At 43.5% G+C, this 26,502-nt stretch overlaps 1 protein-coding gene across 2 annotated transcripts; it reads right to left on the minus strand.

The window, feature by feature from the left end:
• fgf8a (fibroblast growth factor 8a) lies at nt 1–6,586 on the minus strand. Of its 2 annotated transcripts, none has more exons than XM_071481660.1 (5): nt 6,154–6,586; nt 6,025–6,061; nt 5,044–5,191; nt 2,941–3,047; nt 1–1,201 (listed from the first exon to the last, which is right to left on the minus strand). In XM_071481660.1, exons 1-5 carry the CDS (start codon nt 6,183–6,185, stop codon nt 917–919), a joined length of 609 nt encoding a protein of 202 aa, XP_071337761.1. In that variant the 5' UTR covers nt 6,186–6,586; the 3' UTR covers nt 1–916. The 2 variants fall into 2 exon arrangements, with proteins under 2 accessions (XP_071337761.1, XP_071337760.1); XM_071481659.1 differs by having other exon boundaries at nt 2–1,201; nt 5,044–5,224.
• Between the last annotated feature and the right edge of the window lie 19,916 nt (nt 6,587–26,502).

Genomic DNA, 26,502 nt, shown 5'->3' on the forward strand with positions numbered 1-26,502 from the left:
ATGTACCAAACAAGAGTTTAATATCAGTATTCTAATGTACATTTATTACACATTTTAAATAAATATTCCATCCTTAAAATTATTTTACACATCCTCAAATAAAAATATATTTATATATGTATAAAAACAGACATTCAGGGGACAACAAGAACACAAGTGGACAGGGGGGTCGCGGGTGTGTCGAGGGGGTTCCTTACACTTCAATGCATTTTGTACACGTCAACATTACAGTCAGAACAGAACAGGAAACCTGTGATTATCAAATGTAGCTGCCACATTGTTCCATCGGACGTCGTTAAAGCTCTGTTGGCTTCAACTGTGTGAGAAAAATACAGAACGAGGCCAGACAGGACGCAGCACATCGCACAAAGCTTCAACACTGCAGTGCCATCACCGCACGCTTGTGCAACGTTTACTGACCCTGGCGCTCTCCAACGCAGTGTGTGACAGTGTGTGTCTCTGAACGCAGCGTTCCCTGGCAGTGCGGTTAATCAGGGCCCTTCAAGTCTCCTTGAGCAGCAGGCGAGAGTCCAAAAAAATGACTCCACTGGTCAAAATGACATAAAAAACAAAACAACACAACGCACTCTACTAAGATATCCCCGATAAGTCAGACAATGAGTTATGTGCATCTAAAAACAAACTTTACTTTTTTTTCCCTTTTTTTTTTTAAACACAGGTCAGTACTAAAAGTCTGGAGTACAAAAATAGATTTGTCACTTTTTGTCTATGTACAGCTTTTTTTTTTTTACTTTGGGAAAAATAGAAAACAAACTACATATTAAGATATAGTAATGCTCAGTATAAAAAATGTCTCTAGAGGTTTTGTGTGGAGAGCAGAGGAGAGTGTCAGCTGCTGTTCGGTCAGTCTGTCAGTTTCTCCTCTTTCTCTCTGTCTTTTCTATCCTCCTTCTCCTCAGCGCTCCGACGAGTATCGTGTGCGTTTAGTCCTTTGACTGAAGGGGTAGTGGATGAAGTCGAAAGGCCGGTGGTGGCTCGCGTGGGCGGGCTGCTGTCCCTTCGGCAACCTCTTCATGAAATGAACTTCTCGCTGGTGCTGGCGAGTCCGCGAGCCTTTCCGTGGCCGCCCACGACGGGTGAAGGCCATGTACCAGCCCTCGTAGCGGGCGTTCCTCAGCGCGGTGTAGTTGTTCTCCAGGACAATCTCAGTGAAGATGCAGTCGCGGCCTTGTCCGTTTTTCTGCAGAAGCACGGAGAAAAACAGTCAGTGGGAAGGTTCAGAGAAGAGTCCTCGATGAAGATTTACAGATGGGAAATATCAGATGTATAAAGGCTTCCCTGAGCAGCCTGTCCCCTGCACGCACACACACTCAAACAGCCCTCCCCACATACATGCAGCATATGCTACAGTCATTACAGATCAGAGAGAGGGGGATGACAGTAAGCGATGACTCTTATCCCCCTTCAGCAAACATCCAGCAGCCCTCGTGGGTCAGTAGCTGCAGGACGGATCCTCCAGCCATAAAGCCTTAATCAACCCCCGAGGGTCACTTTCACCCCTGCTTTGATTTCCTGTTGCATTTGTGCCTAAATTTAACCAACCAGGTCTGAGTGAAGTGAATAACAGTCGATAGATGCCTGAAAACAGGTCACTAGTCCACTGCTGTGTTCAGGTGAGGCCCCGTCAGATCAGTTTGACTTCAGACAACAAAGCAGCTCAGGGACGAGACGCTAAATAACAAGGTGGGTGAAATGTGACCCCTGGTCTGTGATATCATCAAGTAAGAAACAGTTTCCATGAGTGAGGAGATGTACAGTAAGGTCAGCTGAAACAGCAGTGACTGGACCTGGACACTCAGTGCCAGCCTACTGTAACACGCTGCCACCTTCTTGGACAACAAAAGAGGGTGTTAAAAATAGTCATGATACACCCAAGTGCTCACATACATCCAAAAGACACACTTTCTGTTCATTCTCTCTCTCCTTTCAACACACACACACACACACACAGACACTGGGGCTGGGGCAGGCTGTAACTGGGCCGGTAGCTCAGGGCAGATGGTGTACGAGGCAGGGTGCTGGGTGGGTGGAGTGGAGTGTGTATGTGTGTCTGTTTGGTACATGTGTGTATGTGGAGGGGTGGGGGGTGTACCAGCTTTTTATTAGCCATCATAGTGAGAGAGGGGCACTGACATAGCCTCAGCCTGATACACTCACCTACACAGTCATTTATTAGCTTATATACACTGTAGCTATAATTCACACAAACACTGTGAGAAATCACCTCATATTATCCAGCTGGTCATCTTCTTTCACACACACACACACACACCTGCGAGGGTAAACCGGTGCAACTTGCTAATGCTAATAGATTATAGTATAATAGGCTACAACTATCCTGCACAATCAGAGCCACTAGTGGATCTGAAAACATGCTCTGCAGCTCCGAGCCCATTAGTTCCTATTGAAGACTTAATCTTTAAAAACACCTCACAAATATATTGTTTCAATCTAATGAAGGCTCACTAATTCAAACTGTAGGTTTTTTAAAAATGTTTTTATCATATGTTACACAAACAGGAGGAAACAGTGAATTTGTTGGGGACTATTTTCAGCTATGGACTAATACACATTTGCTAAGAGGAATGAGCTACATCAGGGTTTGCAGACACGTGTTTGTGGGGTCAGTTCACTGTAGGTTTTGGTCTTTTTATGGAATTTGTTGACATCAGATAATAATAATGTTTGTACCTTGGGTTCTTCCTGAAACTGTTTTAGATGAGGAGTCATGTATCCATGTGTGGTGCGGTGATATTTAGCTGTACACAGTCTCATCATCCACCACTTCTATGATTCATATAGTCTTAGGGAAAGTAGTCCCAGCTAGTTTGACCTGCCCTAGCTGCAAATCATTCCACATTACTTTACTTTTTTTTCACTTTTCACAAATGAATTAACAAACAAATTTTTTCTTCTCACCTTGCCGATGAGCTTCCCCCTCTTGTTCATGCAGATGTAGAAGCCCGTCTCGGCCCCCTTGATACGCACTCGGCTCCCGAATGTGTCCGTCTCCACAATGAGCTTGGCTGAAGAAAACAAACAGAAATGGTTTTGTTAGCCACCACAGCTGAGAGCAGGACGGCTGGAAAAAAAATACTTGATGGGATTTTAGTAAGAGATGTCTTTTTTAGTGTGTCTAAACGAATGACTTAACAGGGCACACATGGACATAAAAGCATCAACAACACACGCAAATGCTTGAGTGTGTTTCCAAGCATGCATACTCTCCTCTCTCATTCTCTCTCTCTCACACACACACGCACACACACTAAAACCTGTGGGACCATTCCTGGGGATTCATGCTCGCTGAAATTCTTGCAAAATGATAAAACCACGTGTCTCTTGATTCTTTGAAAGCTAAAGAGGCGATCCTGGCAGGCCCATCAAGAATTCCTTTTCAAATAAATCTGCATTGACCTCACACATAAAGCTCCACATTCATCTCCGTACCCCGAGAAGTAGTGAGAGACACAGGAAACACGCACCGTTCACTGAGCGCAGCTTTATGGAGCTTTGTGCATTTTTTGGGTTTTACAACAAGATGAAAAACAAGTCGATGAGGGTGGATTTAATTATGTCAGAACTTCTGCTCAACGACAGACGGTAGCTGTATGTTGAAGGTCACCTCCAGTCTGCTGCATACTGTGTGTTTGCGCTGCAGTGATTTTCTTTAGATCCTCATTGATACTGATTCAGAGCATTAGAAGCCAATAGCAGATGACGCTCTATAAATTCCATTTAACTCCACATTGTCTCATAAAAATGGTTCCATGGCGATGGCCGCAGGGTCAGTGGGGTCACTGATGATGGCCGGGACCTTCTCCACCCACCCACTGACTAACCACCACACAACTGAAAGCTGCAGTTGTGGTTCAGAAATCAGCAGTTATAAAATAAGGGGCTGAGTCACACACACACACACTTTCTCAGAATTTCACACAAAATGACTTCAGGTGAATATCTTGCACACTTGGGTTGACACGTGCACATAATAATTACAACCTGCAACAACCACACTGCAGCAAACACTGGTTGTCTCCACATATTTTGGATGATGTTCAGTTTGGTCTGAATTCAACAAAGACTGCAGAGCAGAGGAGCTGCGGACGAGGCCTCGCTGATGGTTCTGAGGCTGGACGGAGTGGGGTTGGAGGTGGGGGTGGAGGGGAGAGAATTAGGAGCTATGCAGGAAATGTTCGGCAGGCAGAAGTAAGATGACTTCTAATGGCTCTTCCAGACCGGCGGGGATCTCTGGAGGATCACCCCAGCACCATCTACAACCCGCCGGACGCTTTCTCTGAGATTCGAGCCTCTTTCTTTCCCTCCACCACTAACTACAGCTACAGACGGTGCAGAGGACGACTCTCTCCACCCGTCAGCTGCCCGTGAAGAGGAAAAAAACAAAGCTCCAACTCCACTTCTATCCGGAGATTCCAGCATTTTGAAACCGCGGAAATGAACAAGACTTCATTCAACAAATTCTGCAGAAGCTGCTCTGCTTTAGAAATAACCCGTCTCTGATTACACCAGCTGATTTAGACAAGAAATGAAGGCATTCAGATTTAACACGCCCCTTTTATTTGTGCTCTTTAAATACTCCAGGCCCCTATTTTACTATTTTAACGGCATTAAAATATTGGCCTTAAGCCATAGAATAAAAAAATTGCCGCGAATTAGAGAACAAAAAATAAAACTCGCAGTCGACTAGAAATGAATCCAGGAAACTAAATGGTAAAAATTAATAGAATAATAGGATATTTTAAAATATATAAAAATGGGATAATATACATTTTCAGATCAACCGGGACAGATTTTTTTTTAATTGCACAGCGAAATTTAAACTGAAGCTGCAGGAACATCGAGGCGCAGTGTTTCTCCTCAGGTAAATGAACATGTGGTGAAATAAATCCAGGTCACTCTGCGCTGAAATATTTGAAAACTAAAAATGAATTTTAAAAAAAAGAATCAAACTTTCCAGGAGGACATTTACAGAGGGAGTGTGAAGTGCGGGGCTTCTCTTACCGTGCACGTCTCCGTCGTCGGCCATGGCGTTGATCTTCTTGCTGGGCAGGACCTGGACGTGCTTGCCGCTGGTCCGGCTGTACAGCTGGTAGACCCGGATCAACCTGCGGCTCACACTGTCCGTCACTTTGCTCTGCTCGCTTACATGCTGCGTGAAATTAGGCGGGGACTGATTGGTTACCTGTCAGAAATTAGATGTCATCATCATCAGTGCGTGTACATTTGTCTTTTTGTTTGTGTGATTTTTTTTCTATTAAACTTCAGATAGTGAGAGAGAGGCCGACTGTGTGTCTTCAGGTTTGTGTAGGAAACGACTGAAGCACCTAAACACCGAAGAGGGAAAGATCCTCTAACGCAGTAACAGCTTGTTGTTGTGTTTTCCCGAGTGACAGTGGCCAAGTGAAATGAACAGCTTCCAGAGAGTGTGATTACAGGTTGTGCGGACAGGAGAATGTGTGCAGGGCTAAACACACGCAGACGAGCTCGACCTCTCTCTCTCTCCGCGACGTCAACTGACACAACACCGACTTTCGCTTTTACGCAAAGTCCGAATTTTCATTTCTCCCCGCCGCGCTGCGCCGTGAAGGAATGACCGCCGCTGCCGGAGACACCCTGAACCCTCGGTCTCTCCGAACCCCATGACATTATTCACAAGACTCGCAAGCATTTCCCCCTGCCCCGATGCCCCGTCTGTGCCCGCGCATCCTGTGCCAGGGCCGGTATGTTCACCAGCAACCTGCCAGCAGGCCGGCGCGCCGCGGGGCCATCCGATACTGTTGTATCACATAATGTTATGATCAGCCCTCACTTTCCTCTGCGCGCTGTGCATCACGCACTTTGACTGCCATATGTTTTTAGAGATTTTTTTATTTTTTATTTTGATTTAAAAAAATATATATATAATCCTTATTCTAATCGCCCAGAATAAAACAGGAACACTGTAAAACATTTATATGAAAAGAAATGAAAGCAGTGACATACCTGAGTGTAGTAGCAGAATGCAAATAGGTGTAGAAACCTGCAAAGAAGGAGAATAACAGGTATTAAGTTACTTGGAAGCGGAGTGGAGGAGCATTAAAAGAGTGGGAGTGAAGGAGGGAGAGCACTCACAGATAGCTGAGTCTGGATGGGATGGGTCGCATGTTGGATGGAGGTGAAAAGCTCTTCCAGTAAATTCTGACCGGGATCCTATCAGGGCTGCAAAGTCCAGCTGATCTCGTTTAAAAAAAAAATTTCAGCCAAATCCACAAAAAGGTCAGAGGTGCTGACAGAGAGGCTCAGGCACGCACCGCGGACGCGTTCTTCACGGAACCGACGTCCATCCCGGGCGAGCTCCTGCTCCGCTGACACAGCTCCGTGGCAGTCGGCTCGTTAACGACCGTTCAGCATTAAAACAAAGACTGCCTGCTCCTGTCACAAGGCTACACGGGCTCTAAGTGCACTTGCAGAAGCTGAACTGTGCGCTGAAGTTTGCAGAAAAGCGCTGCAGGATATTCTTCTCTCTCTCTATATATATATATATATATTTTTTACAGACAAGTTGCTCCGGGCTGTCAGACTGTCCCCTGCTTTGTAATCCCTGGTCCTCTGCGGCCCTCAGGTGCGTGTGTGACCCCGCAGTAAGAGGAGGCTGGGTCTGGCTCGGGCTCCTCAGTGTTCGCTGCTGCTGCTCCGCTCGGCTGTGGCAGGACTGCAGGCTGGACGCTCCTTCTCTCCTCTCTCTGCTCCCATCCCACACCGCTCGGCACTCACACACCCCCGGTTAAAAATGGCAGGCTGATCTGCTTAGAACAAGCCCCCTTTTTCTGCAGAACAAAAGCGGACACCCCCGCGGCCCCACTCCCCCTCTCCTCCCCCCACCCGCCCCCCCTTCTTGATTTAAAACATCTCTTTACCTGAGGAGCGGTCCACACTGGGTAAAGGGGGAGAAAGGGGCGAGGAGGAGCCTGCGCTGCCACCACAACTCTGTAAAAAAAAAATCAAAAATAAAAAAACTCTAAGAATGAAAAAACGACCTCCTCTCATCTGAGTGCATCATGTGTTTGTGATGAAGGGTCAGCAGTAACCTGATGACCCCCACAGACCCTGCTGCTCGGCCCTCCTCTGCCCTCATGCACATCAACGCTCCCGCTTCCCAGTCCGGAGTTTTCCAGCGAGTGAAGCTGGAGCTGCTCAGCTTTGTGTATTGACAGAGCAAAGTGTGAGACATATTAAAAGGATTACAGGCGATTAGCGTTTTTAAAACACCCCCCCACCCTCCCTTCATTTGAGAAAGAGAGCGGCCTCAGAGCCGCTGCAGAAACAAACACTTTTAAAGAGGCATTCATGGGTTGATCCTGAAGTCATACGTTACATTTCTGGAAGGCGAAGCTGCTGAGGGCGACAGAGTGAAACATCAGTTCATTAACGGTGTGGACAGGCACTCAGCCTCGTCAATGGGCCCGTTTTGTCTCTGACATAAGAGATTAATTATCTGCAAACCGCGCCCTTTTATGACAGAACAGCTCCTGAACGGGACCATTATCAATTAGACTTTATTGATTGATCTGACCATTAATTAGGCTGCGGAGTATCGGCCACAACAAGGACACAGAAACTCAGCAGTCTGATTAATAAACACTGGGTGTCATTTGAAGTGGCCCATTGAGGACATCACCCCGCTCCCTCTGTAGTGTAAAAGCAGAGTTAAGACCAGCAGTCAGGGACCTGGGAGGGGGGGGGGGCACACCACCACAGAGGTTGGTTCTGTTTTTTTGTCTTTGCTGTGACTTGAAAAGCAGCAGAATTATAAACACAGCATGTTCATATTGGCTGTGGCACATGTTGATTAGACCGTAAACAGCCTCCCAGCCACCAGAGAAGGTGGGTTTAGTGTCATACTGGGTTAAACCACCAGTGGGCGCTCCAGGAAGGGGGGTGGGTGGGTGGTGTTGGGGGGGATAACTAGGTGTAGGTTGAGTCAGTTGCCCCCAGTGTCCTTGATGGTGTAATATGACAGTAATAAAGGCAGAGTGGAGCTGTGAGAGGAGCCCTGCTCTGGAGTCACTTCATCTGTTATCTGCTCCGCTGACAGAATTCATGTTGTCAGATGGTTTGTTTTCCTGTTTCCTTCCCTCCCTCCCATTAGCATCTCCTGCTCTGTGTGAGTGTGACTGTGTGTGTGTGTGTGTGTGTGTGTGTGTGTATCACAGAGTGTGCAGTTAAACATGTAAAACCCCATGTGAGACCTGAAGTGGGTCAGTGTGTGTTAGATGATGTACATAAAAGTGTTAGACTGAAAACTGTAATAAAAGCTGCTGGTGTGTGTGTGTGTGTGTGTGCGTGTGTGTGTGTGATGAGCGGCAGGTAGCTGCCACTCTGTACCCCAGCTCAGGGTCTGGCTGCCCTCCCCTTAACCCCAGGAGCCCTGCATCCATCAGCAGCCCTGCAGGGGGCAAACACCCTTCCCCCTCTGCTCCCTCTCTCCCTCTCTCCTCTCTGCTCCTCCACTCATGACAAGAGCTCCACCAGAGTGGCCTTAGGAAAGACATATTCTACACTGAAAATATAACACAGATATATATCTGACAGTATTCATGCAAAAAATCAAATGTCTTTGAAAAACATTTGAGCCGTCATGGGCCACTTGAAGTTTTAGCATCACTAAATTTCCTTCCCACCTTTAACAGGGCAGTGTTTTGCATGTTTTTGGCCAGTTACGAACATTAACTAACATTTTTCACCCGGCAGCCACTGCCATAAAAATCATCCAGCAGCATCTTGACACCACAGATACTGCACTGCACTACCACATAACAATAATGTAACTGATGTCAAAGCAGACACGATGTTGACAAATGTACTATATGTATAGGCTCTATATTACATTTCCATATAGAACATATATGCACATATACAATAAAAGCACATATGTAAAAATTCTATTCAAAACCTATTAGAAATTATAATCATTTCATATATTGACATATGTCTGTTACATACAAATATGTATGTTTATGAATGTATATTTATATTTTACACATAAGTTACACAAATATATATATATCCATCCCAAAGCCTCTCAGTATTTGTTGATATTATAAAGAGTAGGATCCAAAAGTCTGAGACCACTTTCCCAAGGTGAGAAGATAAATATGTTTAAAATTAATAAGAAAAACATATATAAGCATGTGCATATATAAATTAAATATATATTGTTAACATATATGCTCACGACATGTCATACAATATAAAAATTCATCATATAGATATTTCAACATATGTACATATACAAATTTTACTATGGATATTTCATGTTATAAGCTCATTATCTTCATATATCCAGAGGATGTATATATGTGATAATATAGGTGACATATATGGCAACATCACTCTTGATATAAGGACATATTTAATATATGTTTAATCTTAGCAAATTGACTTTCACGCTGACTGGAAGATCTGCTCTACAGCACACTTTGAAATGTCTGCCTCCATCCCAATACAACGGAGGTGACTGGAATTTAGTCAGTGGTGCTCACGGTACCGAAAAATCCACAGGACTCACTGACAGCTGTTTCAGTGGAACTGTTTCTGCGGTAGAAAATAGTTCCAGTGAAATCTGTTGACAATGAAGTTTCACGTTCTCTTCTAATGAATTTCATCCTCCTTTTCCCCCTCTCTAACTTCCCTTTCTTCACTCCACCACCTTGGTTACACCTCTCTCTCCCTCCATCGTTCCTGCTCTGCAGCCATCTGCCACCTCCCCTCCTCCCTCTGCTCTTCCTCCTCCCTCCATCCTTCCACTCCCTGTTCTCCTCTTCTCTTTAAACTGAGGTGGGCCGCGCCTCAGTGCGATTCAAATGAACTAGTTCGTATGATTTGCCACCTGTCAGTGTCTGAAGTCAGAGTGTGTCTCCCTGTGCTGACTAACCACAGTGTGTAGAGATGGGGAGCACGCTGTCAGACAGGCTCTGCTCAGAGGCTTTACACCTTGTAAAGGTTAAGAGAAAATGACAGAGACACAAGCCCAGATGAAAAACTCCATGGTGTTGAGCAGATACAGACTGAATGTTTCAGTTCAGCCGCGTCCTGCAGACGTACAGAGTCTCTTCTGTTCTTACAGAGGCTCACCGCATAGCCAGGTGCCTTTTCTTTTTCTTCCTTGACCACCTCTCCTGTACTCCCTCCTCTAGTGACGGGCAGCATCCTGACATATGATGTGTGTCACCTGATGTCCGTTACACACTGGACACTTCATACAGACAGAAGAAGTGGTCAAGGTACAGTAGCTGTGATGTGACAAAGAATCAGAGGGAGCACCTCCCCATGTAGAACCGTGTCTACATGGGGAGCAGGATTTCACATAAAAGGCTAAAAGGCTCATTGTTCCTTACATACTAATGTTGCACCTGCTCCGTGGGTCTTCATCCTGACCGAGCAAATCCAGGAAGTTAAGACACGGTAACATTACTGCAGGTCGGTTAAAGAGCAACATGTTCAACATGTCTACCCTGTCTGCTCTCTCTGAACATTTCACACACCACAGTCCAGGTGACAGAAGATCTGAGTCTCCCTCAGCTGTTAACATGTACTTACCTACGAATGAGTGAGGAATCAGGAATGACCTGGGTCTGGTTGCACAAAACTCATTAAGTTTTCAACACTTAAAGTTGAACCTCTGCTTAGCTGAGGGAGTTACTTAAGGCTGTTGCACAGAAACTCATTTTCTTCATTTATTGCCATAAAGTTGGTCATGTTGCAGTTACGATGGAGTCGGGTACTTTGGATTTTTTCCTTATTTTGGTCACAAAGGTGCACACTCTGTACTGTGTTTTTGTAGTGAGTTTGCAGAACAAATGTAAGTGTGACATGAAGGGTCATATAATAGACAGACATGTAAATGACAAGAAAAACAACAGTTACAGAGACGTACAAATGGAAAGAATATGATGTGTATGGTATGTGTCTATGGTGTGTGTGTGTGTGTGTGCGTGTGTGTATTTTTTGTAGTTTGAATGTGAGATAGTCGTATGTAACTGTCATGTCTTTTGTGATAGGGTGAAATGGAGAGAGTCTGTACTGTTTCACTGACTTGAAGTGATGCCTTAATTATAATACCAAGATTAGGAAAAAACCTTAAATACTTAAGTGAACATTTTAAGGAAACCTGAAGGAGAAGACTTCAGGGTGTTTTGTGCAACAGTTTTTATTTTGAGGAAACTTTAACTCAGACAAAAAAATCTTAGCTGAACTTGCAACCGGCCCCTGTCAATTAATGATTTGTTAGTGAGTAGTTCCTGAATCATGGATAATAAACTATATTAATGAATCTTTAGGTTCTTCTTAAGTCGTTTCTGATTAACTCTGAACCACAAACACAAACCAGTTATCACTCATTCACTTATACTCGCTCACTTATTAATTACTTCATCATTGGAAGAAAGAAACAGAAAGAAGAAGAAATACATGTGATAAACAGAGTATGGCCCAGAGCACGTCAGCTGTTGATCCAGCACAGCCACACCTCAGCATCAGTCTCTGGACCCAGACTCAAACCAAAACACTGGTGCAAATCTGACTTGGTGAACTTTTGTGTGTGCGACTATGTCTCATTGATAATACACAGTTACTGTCAGCTTACCTCACTTAGTAAATCGGGTTCATGTTAGTTCTGTTGTTCCGCTTTGCCTCAAAAACAATTACAGCCGTCCAAATAATAGACAGAGCCGAGCCAGAAGTCTCGAGTAACTCTGTGGTTCTCCAGTCACTTTCTCAGGCCCCAGTCATTAGGTGTGTGTGTGTGTGTGTGTGTGTGCCTTCAACTGTTTATCCATCTGGATTGAGAGAGAGAGGGAGAGAGGGAGAGAGCCTGGCATCTATGAACTTACAGACATTTCCAGTCTCAAATCCAGGGCGTCTTTGATTGCCCTGTTGGATTTGACCAAATATACCCTCCTTCAAGGAACACATGCTAGTAATACCCATTCCATATGACCACTTAAACCCAGTGCGGAGGTTTCAGCAGCAGCAGCCCCCGATTGGATCTGCTCTGATGCCTGGATGTGTTCAGCACTTGTCAGACAGTGAAGCCATGTTTTCAGATGAGATGACTCTGCAGAGCATCTCCAGCAACGTTAGTGTTCAGCTGCTGTGATTAGTCGATGTGCAGCTGGACAAATTTAAAATAAATGTACATGAATTCATTTCAAACACTGTTACATGAGTCTAAGGACTTAATCCTCATGGCTAATGATACTTGCTTAAAGACTGTTGCAGCTCTTCATCATGCAGCCATTGTTGGACGTCAGTTTGATGCACTGACCTGGTGGTGTCGAAACTTGTCTCATGTTTAAAGTATACAGTCCAGTGCAAGGACGAACCTGGCACCAGATTGTTCAAAGTTCCGGTTCTGAGAAAACCTTAGCTGAGGAACATTAAGTTCTGCACTGTCAGGACAGTTTGCTTTCATATCTTTGACCAACTGTGAATGAATGGTTTTATGTGAGATGCTGACGTCAAAATATAGAAAAGAAAAATGTGTACATGAAAATACACCAGAGGAAAAACATTTTAAAACAATATTGTTTGATAAAATCTGTGAGATGAGAGGTTAGAAAGCTACACAGTGCAACAGTTAGGCCCATTCCTCATTCAGGATATGTCAACTAATAAGCCTCTCGTTAATGGAAAAAATGCATGTTGAGGTGTTTGTGATGCTCTTCCAGTCTGTAGGTGTCACCCAGCTCCTGTCAGGAGGGTCGAGGACCACCACAGTGACTCTGACACACAGACTCATCTAATGACACACCCAGACCTGCACACTGGCCTCAAATGGACATTGTCCTTTGACACACACACACACACACACACACACAGTTTACCTGAGCCAGAGCTGGGCTGGCTCTGACCTGGTGGTACGGGGTCATGTTGAAGCAGGGGTCAGCTCAGAGTCTCCACAGCCTCACATGTGTTTCATGACTTGAGCTGTTACTGTGCGAGCAGATGACCCTGTCTCTGCTTCTCTGACACAGACCACCGCACACAATCTTTACCTTCACACAAACAGGCAGCAGCAAATATCAAATATTATATCTGATCCCCGAGACTGAACTCAGCAGGTAAACTGAGAGGCCAGCGTTATCACTTCCTTATCACTCTCCTAGGCTAACAACTAGCACACCTAAGCTAGCTCACAGTGCTGTTTCTGCTGGATCTGGTCTCACTGAACATAATGTGACACAATACAAACAAAATGTTGACAATACAGAAGTTGTAGGTATTGTTTCATACAGAGGGAGACTATGACATTATCTGAATTCATCACAGTACAATATAGTCTGTCACAACTGGTACTGATTTCTACTGAAACAAGTGTTATTCAACCCTTAAATGTAAACTCACATACATCAGGCTGCTATCCACCTGGAACTTATGTAAGCATCAGATTATAATGAAATACACAAAAATATGCTTTTGTCATTTATGAAATTGTACAATTATTTATATTGTACATGTTTTCCCCCCACATTTATCAAAACGTCTGAGTGTAGACTGATATACCTCATGTTTTTACTGTCCTGTCTTACACACAGTCCCGCTATCATTAAGACCCTCCAAAATGCTGCTCTGAACTAAACCTGTAACCAGCTCACTGGGCCGTCATGCTTTATCTGCATGTGAAGCATGGAGATTAAACAATGTACATGCAATGTAATGCACAGTTTAAGTGGCAGTGCACAGTGGCTGTGTGTGTGTTGTGCTGTGGTTTGTGTGTCAGTGATCAGTGATCGCGCAGGGTTTCACACTCCTTCCACCATGAGTCTGGGTGAGAGTGTTGCCCCTGGATTTTCTCCAGGCTTTGCCATGTTCTCTGCCTACACTTCAGTCCGCTGGACGTCGCTGGCCTGCTTTTCACATCCACACTCTGCTAACACCATCCATGACACACACACACACACACACACACACACAAATGCACAGAGGTGAAGCAGTAAAAATACCTGGCAACCTGCCGCTGTGGAGAATTAGCTGAGCCGAGTGAATGTCTGAGAGTGGTGCAGCGAGCAGACTGTGGGCACATGCACACTCACACATGCTTACACACTCACACACACTTACATATATCTCACATGTACAAGTACATACATGGGAAAAATGAACATGTATAATCAAATACACTCGAGAATATAAATTTGCAGTCACATAAACTCAAAAACTCCTGTATGATATACCACTGTACCTCTACATGTACACATGAATACATGAATACATAAACACTAAAAACTCTAATCAACCACTGCATCTGCAGATATTCAGTACTCAGTTAGAACACACACACATGATCCTAAATAAGCTTCAATAAAGAACTAAAAACATTAACACACACATATAATACTAAGCATCCCTCTCCACACACACACACACACACACACACACACACACACACGTACGCGCAGGCGTGGGCGAGGTGGTGAGGAAGACATGTGTAAACCAGCGTGGGAAACTGTGGAGCTGTGTGGGTTTAAGGCGGAAGCTGCTCAGTTCCCACTGATGGACTCATGGTGTGACGAGTGTGTGTGTGTGTGTGTGTGTGTGTGTGTGTGTGTGTGAAGTGGGGTCTATCCAATTGATTTGAAACCCAACTGGTCCTAAAGTTGTCCACTTTACCTCTACACGTGTGTGTGTATTGTGCTGCAGAGAGAGAGGCGGAGGTGTGTTGTTCCTGATCAACACACACCTCTGTGAGTCCAATCGATTCCCTGAATCTTTGTGCGAGCAGGACACTGATAATTGGCTTTCAGATGAATTGTGTTAGCTGTAACTCAGCACCTCAGTGTGTGTCCTCTGTGTATGAAATCAGATTTCAGTGTGTCCAGGACAGAGGACACATCGTATGGCACCTGGGGTCATCAAGCATCATGACACCTGTGTGTGTGTGTGTGTGACATCACTGACACTGACACATGGTGGGATCCCTGTGTTCATGGAAAGGTTGAGCAGAGTGTACAGTCACACTGACCAACATCATCACAACTCATCACTGAGGAGGAGGATAGAGAGAGGAAGGTGCAGGAGGTCAAGGAGGAGTTACAGGTGACACTCAGGAGCCCTCCGCCCTGAGTGTACTCCATTTTCTGCAGTTCTTGAGTATAAGAGGAAGTGAGAGAAATTCTCCAGATCAGTGGACGTTTTAATAAAACCTAAACCAGAGCTGTTCACCCAGTGAGAATGATGAAAAGTTTCTCCCACTTTAAGTTGGACTGCGTTTGTCAGGCATCTTGGAGAAAACTGACAGTGATATATTCAAAAAAACTGTGGTCAAATTATAACTGGGGTTAAATGTGGGTCCCAGATAAAGACATGGTTAAAAAAACTAAAGCAAAATGCTCAATGCATTTTTGCATCATGGTATTTTTTCAACGAAACAACATAACCCTGTTTATTCGCGATGTTACATTTTGTGTCACCAGCACCAGACTGCTCATGTGGAAAACAAACTTGAGGTTTTGATGAATCATTCTACACTTTCTACTGTAAATCAATAAGTTTGCTGGAGACTGAAAACAGTGTCTCATGTAAGAAATGTTGTGTGATGCACATAAACTTTGCGTACGCCATCTTTTGACGTTCCCTGTCAGATGTATCAAGGGTGAAATGAAATGAACGTGAGAATTCCCTCCACACCAGCTTTCATCGAATACATGTGCACATATTTCTAATGGTTTTAGTCAACTGGTGACATTTGGAGGTGAAGCAGTGAAACTATGTACATTATGAGCTGGTTTACAAGTCTGCTGAGCTGCTCATAGGCCATACTGTAAACAATTACACATCTGTGAGTATTTAATTACATTAGTGGACATAAAAGCATGAACAATGCCTAATAACAATGGCAACTTTAACCTTATTAGAGGATCTGTTAATGGTAGAATTAGAGAGGAGCAGGTTTTTAGAAACCACACTAATTTTTCGGCCCATGATGATGACTGGCTTATCAGCCGTTTTTAGATTTTCCAGAGCAACCTTCCTGGAACTGAGTTGGTCCAGCTTTGGAGAGGGACGTAGTGACCACATTGGGTGTCTTGGCAACAGGGGGATTCCAGAGGGAACGGGCAGACCGGTCTGGACTGTGCCAGTCATCCTTGAGCCGTGTTATGCCAGCGGTATGGGACAGGATCATCTGTATGTCAGTGAGGTACAGAAAGTCCCCATACGAGGTGTTTGACCAGGCTAACCATCAAACAATGACATTTATGTTATTATAAAGCATCTTCATTCCATCAACAAGCAAATAATATTTGATGCACAAATGTGGTTAACAAATATGGTGGTGAGGTAGCTACAAGTCTGATTCATATATCAGCAACAAACAGTGTGGTCAGGAACAGGCTACAGGCCAGCAGTGGGTGTCTTCCTGGTGGGCACTGTGGCCATCCTACATTTCAGGATGAATTCTGTGCAAAGCTTCGTACATGAGGCCCCTGGCTGTGACTTCACCCACTGGTGGGAACAGTGATGGCCGTGTGAGACAAGACGTTCCCAATTTATAAAGAGAAGATTATGTCACTGAGGTAAGACTTGAGCCAGTTCTAGATAAAGTCCCGAAGATTGCCGGTGGTGAGATTGGATTTTTTTCCAGTGGTGCCAGAACAGCAGCCGATTTAAAAGTAAGAGGAAGAACTCCTGACCATAAGGACTTGTTAAATAATCATATAATATCTGAAAAATGCAGAAACTTCTTTTATTAATCTGGAGGGTAAAACATCTTGCAGAGAGGAGGATGATTTCACACTGCTAGTCGTCCTCAGTAGATCTGAGCCGTTACTTATTTACTTCCTCTTTCCTAACTAAGTTCTAAGCATATGAGGCAGTTTCCCTGCAAAGATCAATACAGTTTTTCTGATTTTGAACCTGGTGAGATTAAATGAACTAAAGACCTGAGACCCCTCATTGTGCAGTCAAATAAACTGAGATGGTGAGATTTAGGCAAAAAAAAAAAAAAAAAAAGAAAAAACAAATGACTCATAACTCTCAATGGAAAAGGGAGATTATGTTTTTACATGGCACCTTGGGGCTGTACTCAGTGTTGATATTGACGTCTCATTATTTTCTACTAACTGACATAAACCATAAGAGTAACCTGATATGGCCGTGTGCCATGACAATGACATTAGTTCACAGAGATTAGTTCACATTCCTAAGAGGACGACCACCAAATGGGCCTGATGCTGAGTGGAGCAGCATGTGTGACACACACCACACACACAGATGGACCAACACAAATATGTGCATGTGCACTCACCTCTTCTTTCTTTCAGTCGGCTTAGCTCTGCAAAGAATGTCAGCAATTTGTTTTGAGTTTTAGTGCCCTGTGATGGTCAGGACACGCAAGTGGTCCTAGATTTTTTTGGGGGGGGGAGGGTCAAATTTTGTGTAATAAAATTAAATAAAAGGAGAAAAAAAAATCACTTACTACCCGTCCCTTGTATTATTTTAAAGGGCCATAAAAATTGTGCGGCCTTTTGCCGTTCACATTGATCAGAAAACAGCTGGTCTGCGTCACCTGTGAGGAACAATTCAGAGCAAGGTACTGAGACAGAAAGCGAGAGCTGAATCAAGAGGCAGGTTAGGGTTAAGTGGAAAGAGCGAGAGACAGAGGGAGGGGTGGAAGATCAGGCAGCGAGCAGGAGGGAAATAAATTGAAAAAGCAGAGAGTTATACGGGGTCTTGTAGGAATTTTTTCAAAAAGGGAAAAAAAAGTGGGGCTGGTGGAAAAGGGAGACACAGCATCGTGTTCAGAGCTGTTGTGTTTCTTTCGATCGCCCTCTTCAAAGGGACGCTGGCCCTGATGACTTTACCATACGCTGCTCTGGGGGTTAGGGCTGGAGCACAGCTCTGCTCAGCACCATCAGGACTGGAGCTCCAGGACGGGAGCTTAGCAGGCGGGTCCAGCATGGCACTCCAGATGAACCTGCAGACACGCAGCACGTTGCCGGGTTGCTGAACAACTGCCGCTCCACTGAACTGAGCGCGTGTTTCAAAACCAGTTGAGTGAAGAGGTGGCAAGATGTGATGCAAAGGGCTTTGAAGATCAGCAGCCATGGTTCTTGGCAATTACTTGAAATTCACAGCTCAGACTGGTTCACTGGCAACAAGCTCAAACACCTCTCAGAACAATTCCCACTGTTTTGAGTGTCTGAATGACATTTCTTTTGAATTATTGTTGTTATCTGTCATATAACATGCATCACACATACACCCATGCACCTGAATCTGTACTGTCTTTAAAATAATTCAAAACTCACTCATACATCAGCAGCATTTAAGTTAAAGCAGAATTTGTGTAAAGAAATAGGAATTATAACAGTATTGAATGCAGACAGGTGACAAATTAAAGGAAAAACCAAGCTGGAGTTAGTGAGATGTTGACCCACCAGAACAGCTTCAGCGCTCCTTGACCATGATTCTCAGAGTTTCTGAACTCCAACACCATTCCCCTTAAAGATGTTCCCTCATGTGGTGTTCTGATGATGGTGGAGAGTGCTGTCTAAAAGGGCCATAGCACGTGATTCACATCATTTTCATACTCATCAATCGTTCAGTGACCCCTTGTGTCCCACGGATAGGGGTGGTGTTGTCCTGTTTCTCCACTCATTTTCCAGGTTTTCCTTCCATGTGTCACCGTTTGTAGCTGCTGTTCATATTTTTCATGGGATGATAAAACAATTTTGCGCATATTTGTGGAAACAGCCTAACCCCCACTGCAACAATGGCGTGACAGCTGAGCCCACTGCTAGGACGCACACCATCAGTCTGTGGTGCAATACTGAACGCAGAGCGTCAGACTGTATACACTGCAAACACTTATACAAGATCCCACATAGGGTTAGCTTTCAGCCATCAGTGAGTTAAGCTGCGTGCATGTTGATCTTGTATCATAGAAAAGAGGGGGCTGGCCGGTGAAGACCTCCAGACTGTGAAAACTCACAGCAGGAGGAATTCCTGTGAGCTCACCTCATCTACAACCTGCGCAGTTATATGCTCCAAATCTCCTCCTGTTTGGCTGTTTGAAGTCAATTGATATGACAAACTATTTTTAGTACCTGTCAAACAGATTTTGCACCAAGCAAATAACAAAACACACATCATCTCTCACACCTAGCGATTCCCTGAAGAACACCAACGCAGGCAGCATTGTCACTGCAGAGAGATAAACGAAATTTAAGGTGACCACTGGAGTTTTCTCGTAAACAGGTTCCTGTTCGGAGACGCAACTGCAAGAAGTGCAGTTACAGAGCACACACACAGATCCAAGGGAGAAACAGTGAGCTGCTAGCCGCCGAGCACATTGGTAAAACAGATCTATCATGTGTCATCCCTGGGTTGGTGTTCCTTCAAATGTGTTGCAGACTCCATGTGAGATGCTTTGGTTGGTGATTGCGTGTTTTTAAAACTTTAAAACTCATTTAGGTGCTGCAGCTCACTCTTTTACCCCCGAGCACAGTGTAGCTTTGGTGTTTCTGGTTTAACAGCACCGTGCGGGGCAGGTGACAGGTCTGTCTACAGTGTTTGAGCTCTGGAAAAGGGGCCAAAGTTAGTGGGTTCACCTGGGTGTTGTGTTTACATCAATGATAATCGGAGCTGGAGCTGATAAATATATCTACTGCATCTACTGCAGTCATTTGACCCGGGTGTGAATGCTGATTGTACCCTTTTCCATTGGCAACAAAAGCCCGATGTTAGTGGGTTGTAGCAAGTTTTGACCGTGGAAAAGGGGCTAAAGTTTCTGATTAATTTTACTATTACTCATCAAAACACACTGTGTGAATCCTTGAGGTTTAACAAATGTGTTTACTTCCTCATAAAACATCTGCAAAGCCAGGTTTTATTTCTTCATCCCATGCACTATTCTGCATAGCCTTGACCTTTGGTCCCTGCATGGTGGTGCAACCCACAGGAGACTGAGGTGTAATGTTCTTGCTGAAACCTCTCTGCCTCCAAACATACAGTATTTTCCGTCATTCTCCTCTCGTCCTGCGTACCCTCTTCAGTAGCCAGTCTGTATTTAGGCAGCACTAGAGCCACAGTGGAATGCTCCAAGGCAGGACGATGCCTGAAGGGTGTGGGAAGTTCACAGGGTGGGAGGACGACAGTTAAACGGGGGAAGACAAGGTTGTCAATCGGATGCATTATCTATGCTCCTCCCCTGTTGGCGGACCAATCGCCCCTAGGTGGTGACAGAGGAGGTCACTCATATCTGAGAAAGGCTGATAACCCTGAGAACCCAAACAGCAGAGACCCTCAAGTCCGGCTGATGGACTGACAGCACATTCACTCCTCCATACACACCTTCTCATCTTTCTCTTCTTCTCAGTGTGGGAGTGCTCAAACTGAACAGTGGATGCTATACCACCTATATTCTTTTAAAAGGTCCATGCAGGTATTTCATATTTTAAAGATGCTTGCTTGGCCATTGTCAGCATATTAGCATGGTAACATTTACATTTAACTCAAAGCACCACTGTCTCATAGACAGTATGCCTAGCATGACTCTTTGTGTGTTGTGATAAAAATACAAAACTTGTGTGATCCATGCAGATCTGATGACTTTTGGAAATACAGCGTTGTCAAAAAAAAAAAAATCTTAGGATTGTTAATTAGCCTTTTAAGTTTGAGTTGTTTTGATTTAGCAAATGCTAGCCACCGCAATTTGATGTAACATAAGGTGTTAACTTTATTGCCATTAGTTAGGGTAGCTACTTATTATCCAAAGTCCACTTGTATAATGTGAATTATATTAGGGCTCTGGAAAAACTAATTGAACGTACAAACTTAATGTTCATGTTAGCCCCTGATGGTTTCATTTCTCATTCTATGGTAATATTAACAAGGCCAATAGTATAATAATGTAATTAAATAATTTGCTTTTGGATTTGTTTTGAAACATGAGACTAATTCATGAGACAACGGTGGAGACATTCAGCTAAAATGGATCATTTCTTATAATCTACTCAAACAGTAACGATTGTCACGTTGCTTGAGAAGGGAAACGCTGAACTCAGTGAAAACACAAGAAGAAGCAGAGAGAGCACAAGCAATACCTTGTGACAATTTTTCTTGTAGTTGTAGTGGTTGTGAAATCATCATCTTGCTATGTTGGTAACTTTTTACCCGTATATATGTCTGTAAATATGTTTTGTTTCTTTCTCTGAGTTCCCTTATTTTAAATAAGTAGCATATTTACATATAACATTTGCCATGTTTTTGTAATATTGATGTTCATAATGTTGCATTTGTATTTTTTAAATAGAGGTCTAACTTTTTTTTTTAAGATAACTCAGATCCAGTTTTTTTTAACAGAGCTGTAGAAGACCCCTGTGTACTGAGCTAAACACATCCTGAGCCTATGATACTGGTTCACAGAGATGAAGGTGGTCATGATCATTATACTAATCTGGGGGCCGAGTAAAGTTAAATGAGGGTAGTTGGGTAAGTGGGACTGAGTCTGTCTTCACTCAGCCCATTTGTTCTAATTTGGACTCGTGTCACCTTCCCAGAACATGTAGTGGGACCCTCTGCTTGTGTCTGAGCTTATCAGCAGACTGAAATAGTTACCAGGGTTAACAAGGAGCTCAGTCTGACACCTGGCCTGTCTGACCTTATAACTAGTGCACTGACATGCTGTATGCTGGGAAACCGATTCTTTCATTGGACACTGGTCAGTCAGTATTACTCAAGACAGAGCCAACCGCCTGTTCTAAAATCACCTGGAAACATGTCATTTGCTTCACATTTTAATCACAAATGAAGTGTAGAATCATCTGATGTTGATGTAAATGCAGCAGAGTCTCCCTCAGCATCATGGTCACCTGCTGACAACTGTGATACAGTCGTCCTGGTTTTAATGGACAGTATTAGTGTCCCCTGATGGTATTTGTACCGTACTAACACATTTTAAAGAGTAAACGCAAAATAGAAGCAGCTGTAACATGAAGCATTTTATCTTCATCTTTGACTGGCTGTTTTTGATTTGACAGTGTGAGATAAAGTCAAGCACAATCATTGAAAGTATAATTAGTTATGTTTACTCAAATACTGTGCTTAAGTACAAAGTTGAGGTACTTGTACTTTCTTTTCGTGTTACATTTTACTTGCACTCTTCAACCTTTCAGAAGGAAATATTGTGCTTTTTACTGTTTTAGATTCTTGTTATTTTTCAAATTAAGATTTTACATACAAAACACTTGCTTGTTAAAGAATAAACTACTCACCAGTAAAAACAAGTAAACCGTAAACCATCGGTTCATTCATTGTTTTGGCTGAGTATGAACTAGTTTGACAGTTGTTCTTTTTGCTGAACATGTCATGGTTCCAGCTTCTCAAACGTAACCTGTGTTTCCTTTTGATTATTTCAGTAATGACAATAACTAAACTACAGCTTGACAAGACAAGACATTTGAAGGTGTCAGTTTGGGCTCTGGGTGACTGTGGTGTGCATTTCTCACTGTGTTCAATAAAGAAACTTATCATCAGATGAATCCATATGAAATAATCATTAGATGTAGCCCCACATACAAAAGGTCAAATTAGCTCCAACTCAACCTGCTGCAGCAGTAAAACACTGTTTACACATTAAGGCCTTGATAATAATCAGGATAATAATACTTACTAACTTTTACTAAAGTAACATTTTCAGTGCAGGACTTGTACCTGTCTCTTTAGAGTATTTCTACAGAGTGGTGTCAGTACTTTTACTTTACTTATATTACAGTATTGATGTTCATACCTACATGTGTTTGTTGATTTGTTGTTGCAGAGATAAATGGGTTGGTTAGGGGTTGGTAAGTTGACTGTTGTCCTCTCTCAGTGTGTGTGTGTGTGTGTGTGTGTGTGTGTGTGTGTGTGTGTGTTGGGGGTGGGAGCGGGCTGTACCAGTTGATACATCTGATGTGAGACGAACTGGCTCTCTGACAGGAGCTGTCACTGGAATAGCAGGGGGGTCCTTATCAATCAACCCCCTCCGCCACCTGCCAATCAATTGCCCTCACCATGGCAACCAGGGCCCTGTTATCTACACAGCTGTCAGCTCTCTCTCTCTCTGTCTCTCTGAGTTTGGACCTGAAAGGGACGACACATCTGACTCAGAGTAGAATCAGACTGATCTGGGTGGAAAAGCTTCAGAGATGGGACAATGTCCCTCCATCCCAAACGTGTCTTCCTGTTTTAACCTGCAGGGCTGCTCTTGGTCCGGTGTGTGTCTGCATGTGAAGAAGACACGCTGCAGTGGTGAGAAACAGATTTACTGAGCATGAAGAACGACTAAGGGGGGGAGGACTCTACGTTTTGGCTTCATATCAGAAATAATCTTGATCTGTACTGACACAACTGAAAACATCACATGAACATTCACATTCACTGGAAACATGTATGGTGGTGTAAACAGGAAGTCGATTGTCTAGTCTGCACTTGGTTGCTTAGTTGCAGAAAATACTAGATGAGGAACGGATGAGGAAAAGCAATGAGGAAAAGTGAGAGCAGAGATTTCTTAGCATTATAAAATACTGAATTTGATAGTAAAGACAACAAGGTCAGCAACACCTGTAATTCATTATCCATGTTGCTTTCCACTGCTGCAGTCGAGGCTGTTGTTTCGTTTTTGTCACCAGGCCTAAACACAACAAAAGTGATGTAGTCTGAATCAGCAAAGCCAATTGGTCCACAAATTCCTGAGCCCCAAGAAAAATGCCTGTGAGTGGACCTGGTTGACAAGTTGATGCTGTCACTGATGCAGCATGATGATGGCTCCCTTTTCTAGTGCAGGGTAAGATTAATCAAATGCACCTTAAACCCTAAGTCACACCATCTGTGTGTGAATGTAGAGCTTCATGCTACAGAAAGTCAAAACTGACAAGCAAGTGTGAAGTTTCCATCCAGCTGTTGTTATGTACGGTGTCAGTATGTGCATAAATAAGTCAGAATACCACAGTTAGTGGGGTAAAAAATCTGGTGAGTCCATAAAACAAAATGTGACAGTTTTTTCTTGTCTCTCTTGGTGGTGGATGAACAAAGCAAAGAACTGTCCCCCCAGAGACCAAGGGTCACATCCACAGTCCTGTCTGTGGTTTCATCATAAACTGATGGGTGCATCAGTCAGTTTGTCTGTACTTAAAGCTGTTGGTCTTTATTCACTCTCAACTGCTTCATATGACAAAACAAACCAGATAATAACCTCACCTCGTCTCATCAGTCACTGCATGGAGAGTTTTAATAAGCATTTAGGCCCTGAATGCTGCTTCAGATACTCCTCCACACTGACAAGAGTAAATCTGGATTTAATGACAAACAACTGATATAAAAGATATTAATTATATGATCTATTTGACCTGTAAAGATTTGAGTCAAACCCTGACTGCATCTGCTGAGTGACTGACATGAAGGAAAGACGAAAAGGAATATGGTCTCCTCTTTTTCTTATTCTTTTCTGTCATCAAGACACACACTCACACACACACTCGCACACACTCACACACAGCACTACAGTCACAGAGGGAGCAAGGCAACCTGTGGCCTTTGTTTAACAGCAGCAGAATGAATATGTATAGAAGAGCTCATAAATAGAGAGCTGAAAAACCTCCAGCTGAGGCTGCTCTGGGCCGGCCTCCAGCCACACACACACACACACACACTGGTCCTTTCAGGCAAAGACAAGCAGCACTCAATCAAAGGTCTGTAAGGGAAATAGTTGTTAACAGATCAATCACCTGTAGGATGAGACCAACAGAAGAACAATCCATCTATGGCTGAAGCTGTATGGTAATGAGAGGAGTCACTGCATCACTGCCAACACACACACACACACACACACACACACAGAGAGAGAGAGAGAGAGAGAGAGAGAGAGAGAGAGAGAGAGAGTTTGGGATGATTGTCCCTGGCACAAACAAGTCATTTAAGAGAATTAACTAATTTCCTCAGATTTACATGAAGCTGATTAAATGTTAAAACACTGTTTTCATGTGACAACAGGTGGCGTCTCTGGTGGTTTCAGCAGAGAGAGAAACAGCCAACAACACAAAAACACCTCATCTCTTCTTCTTCATCCTCTTTTCAGTTAGCAAACAGTGACACTGCATCACAGCAACATCTGGTGAGGAGTGAGACGGACAGCTGCTGGTAACATCTGTATTTTATAGTCAGGACAAATTCAGCATGAATCCAACTCTGATATATATTCAGCTATACTGACTAAAATATTTATAATTTCAACAACAGAAAGTAGTGAACTTTGCTGTCACACAGTTATTGTGACGCCTTCACTCAGTCTCCTCTCTGATTATCCTCACTGTCTTTAAATGCAACTGAATTGACTCTGCAGTTGTTCTCATTTACATATTTGTCTGTTTCTGTTGTCAGACAAATGAACAAGGATGAAGGAGTGATTTAACCATAAACAGACATATTCACCAGCAGTCATTCCCAAGCTGCAGCACTGCAGAGGTGAAATCATGCAAGTTCAGTCACATTTAAAAAGCAGGATTACAGAGGAAGCTAGAGAGGACTGAAGGTTGTCTTTTTAATGTTACTGTCACACAGCTCCGATCCTCCATGAGCAGCTCACAGTATCATTTATTTAAGTCTCACTTTACCTTCATCCACACTGAAACACCAGGCTGCAGTGTTCAGGTTCACACACTAACATTTCAGTCTGGATCAGAGAGACAAGGGTGAGTCTATAAATTTAAGTGGTTTCAGGTGAATTTTCTCTGAGGTACAAAATAATTCACAGATGGTGTCGACCCCTGTCAGACACTTATTTTACCTGAAATCATAAAGTCTTAGTCTGAATGATTCAGAGAACATATCTCAGACATTAAAGTGATACCTGTGGTTATTTGACATGTGGTTGTGTGAGGTTCGGAGAGGCAGCAGGGAACAGAGCACAGAAGCAGAGCGATGTGCTGCTGTGGTCATCAGAAGAAACATTTTTAAAAGATGTCCACTGAAACAACTCAATATCTTTTTAAATGTTCACTTCAATTAGAACATTTTCTGTCAAAAACAAAGTGAAGTTTAGTTCTTTCTCATTCAGTCAGCTGACCTGCGGTTGTGGCATGATACAGTGTAGGTGTACTTGTGCATAGGAATACGGTAGTTCAGCGGCTGAGAAAAAATTGTGGTCCCAAAGGAAGTGCCGTGTTCCCTGCGTGCTGTTTGGAATCTACTGCAGGTAACACACCACAATAACCACAACTATCACTTTAACCAAAAATATATATAACACATGATTTTATGATTTCATTTGCCATATTTTGGCCCTGCAGCAACAGTAGCTGTAGTGCTCTCTCACTCAGCTGCCTCAGAGTCTTCTGCAGGTCTCTGTCTACTTTCATCCTCTGACATCTAACAGCTCATTACTCTTTGGTACATTTGTGTGAATGAAACAACAGTTTGTCTTGTATGGTTATTTTCAGGGTGTTG

Source organism: Trachinotus anak, unplaced genomic scaffold (genome assembly GCF_046630095.1).
Source record: "Trachinotus anak isolate AG129_WGS33_773 ecotype Australia unplaced genomic scaffold, CSIRO_AGI_Tana_v1 ptg000007l, whole genome shotgun sequence".
In the NCBI taxonomy this organism is placed as follows: Eukaryota; Metazoa; Chordata; class Actinopteri; order Carangiformes; family Carangidae; genus Trachinotus; species Trachinotus anak.

Excerpts from the sequence above, each read along its gene's own strand:
- fgf8a (XM_071481659.1), bottom strand. The coding sequence starts at position 6,185 with ATGCGACCCATCCCATCCAGACTCAGCTATCT. Across the intron at positions 5,225-6,024 it reads CATTCTGCTACTACACTCAG|GTAACCAATCAGTCCCCGCC; the intron begins GTATGTCACTGC and ends AATTTCTGACAG. Across the intron at positions 3,048-5,043 it reads CGACGACGGAGACGTGCACG|CCAAGCTCATTGTGGAGACG; the intron begins GTAAGAGAAGCC and ends TGTTTTCTTCAG.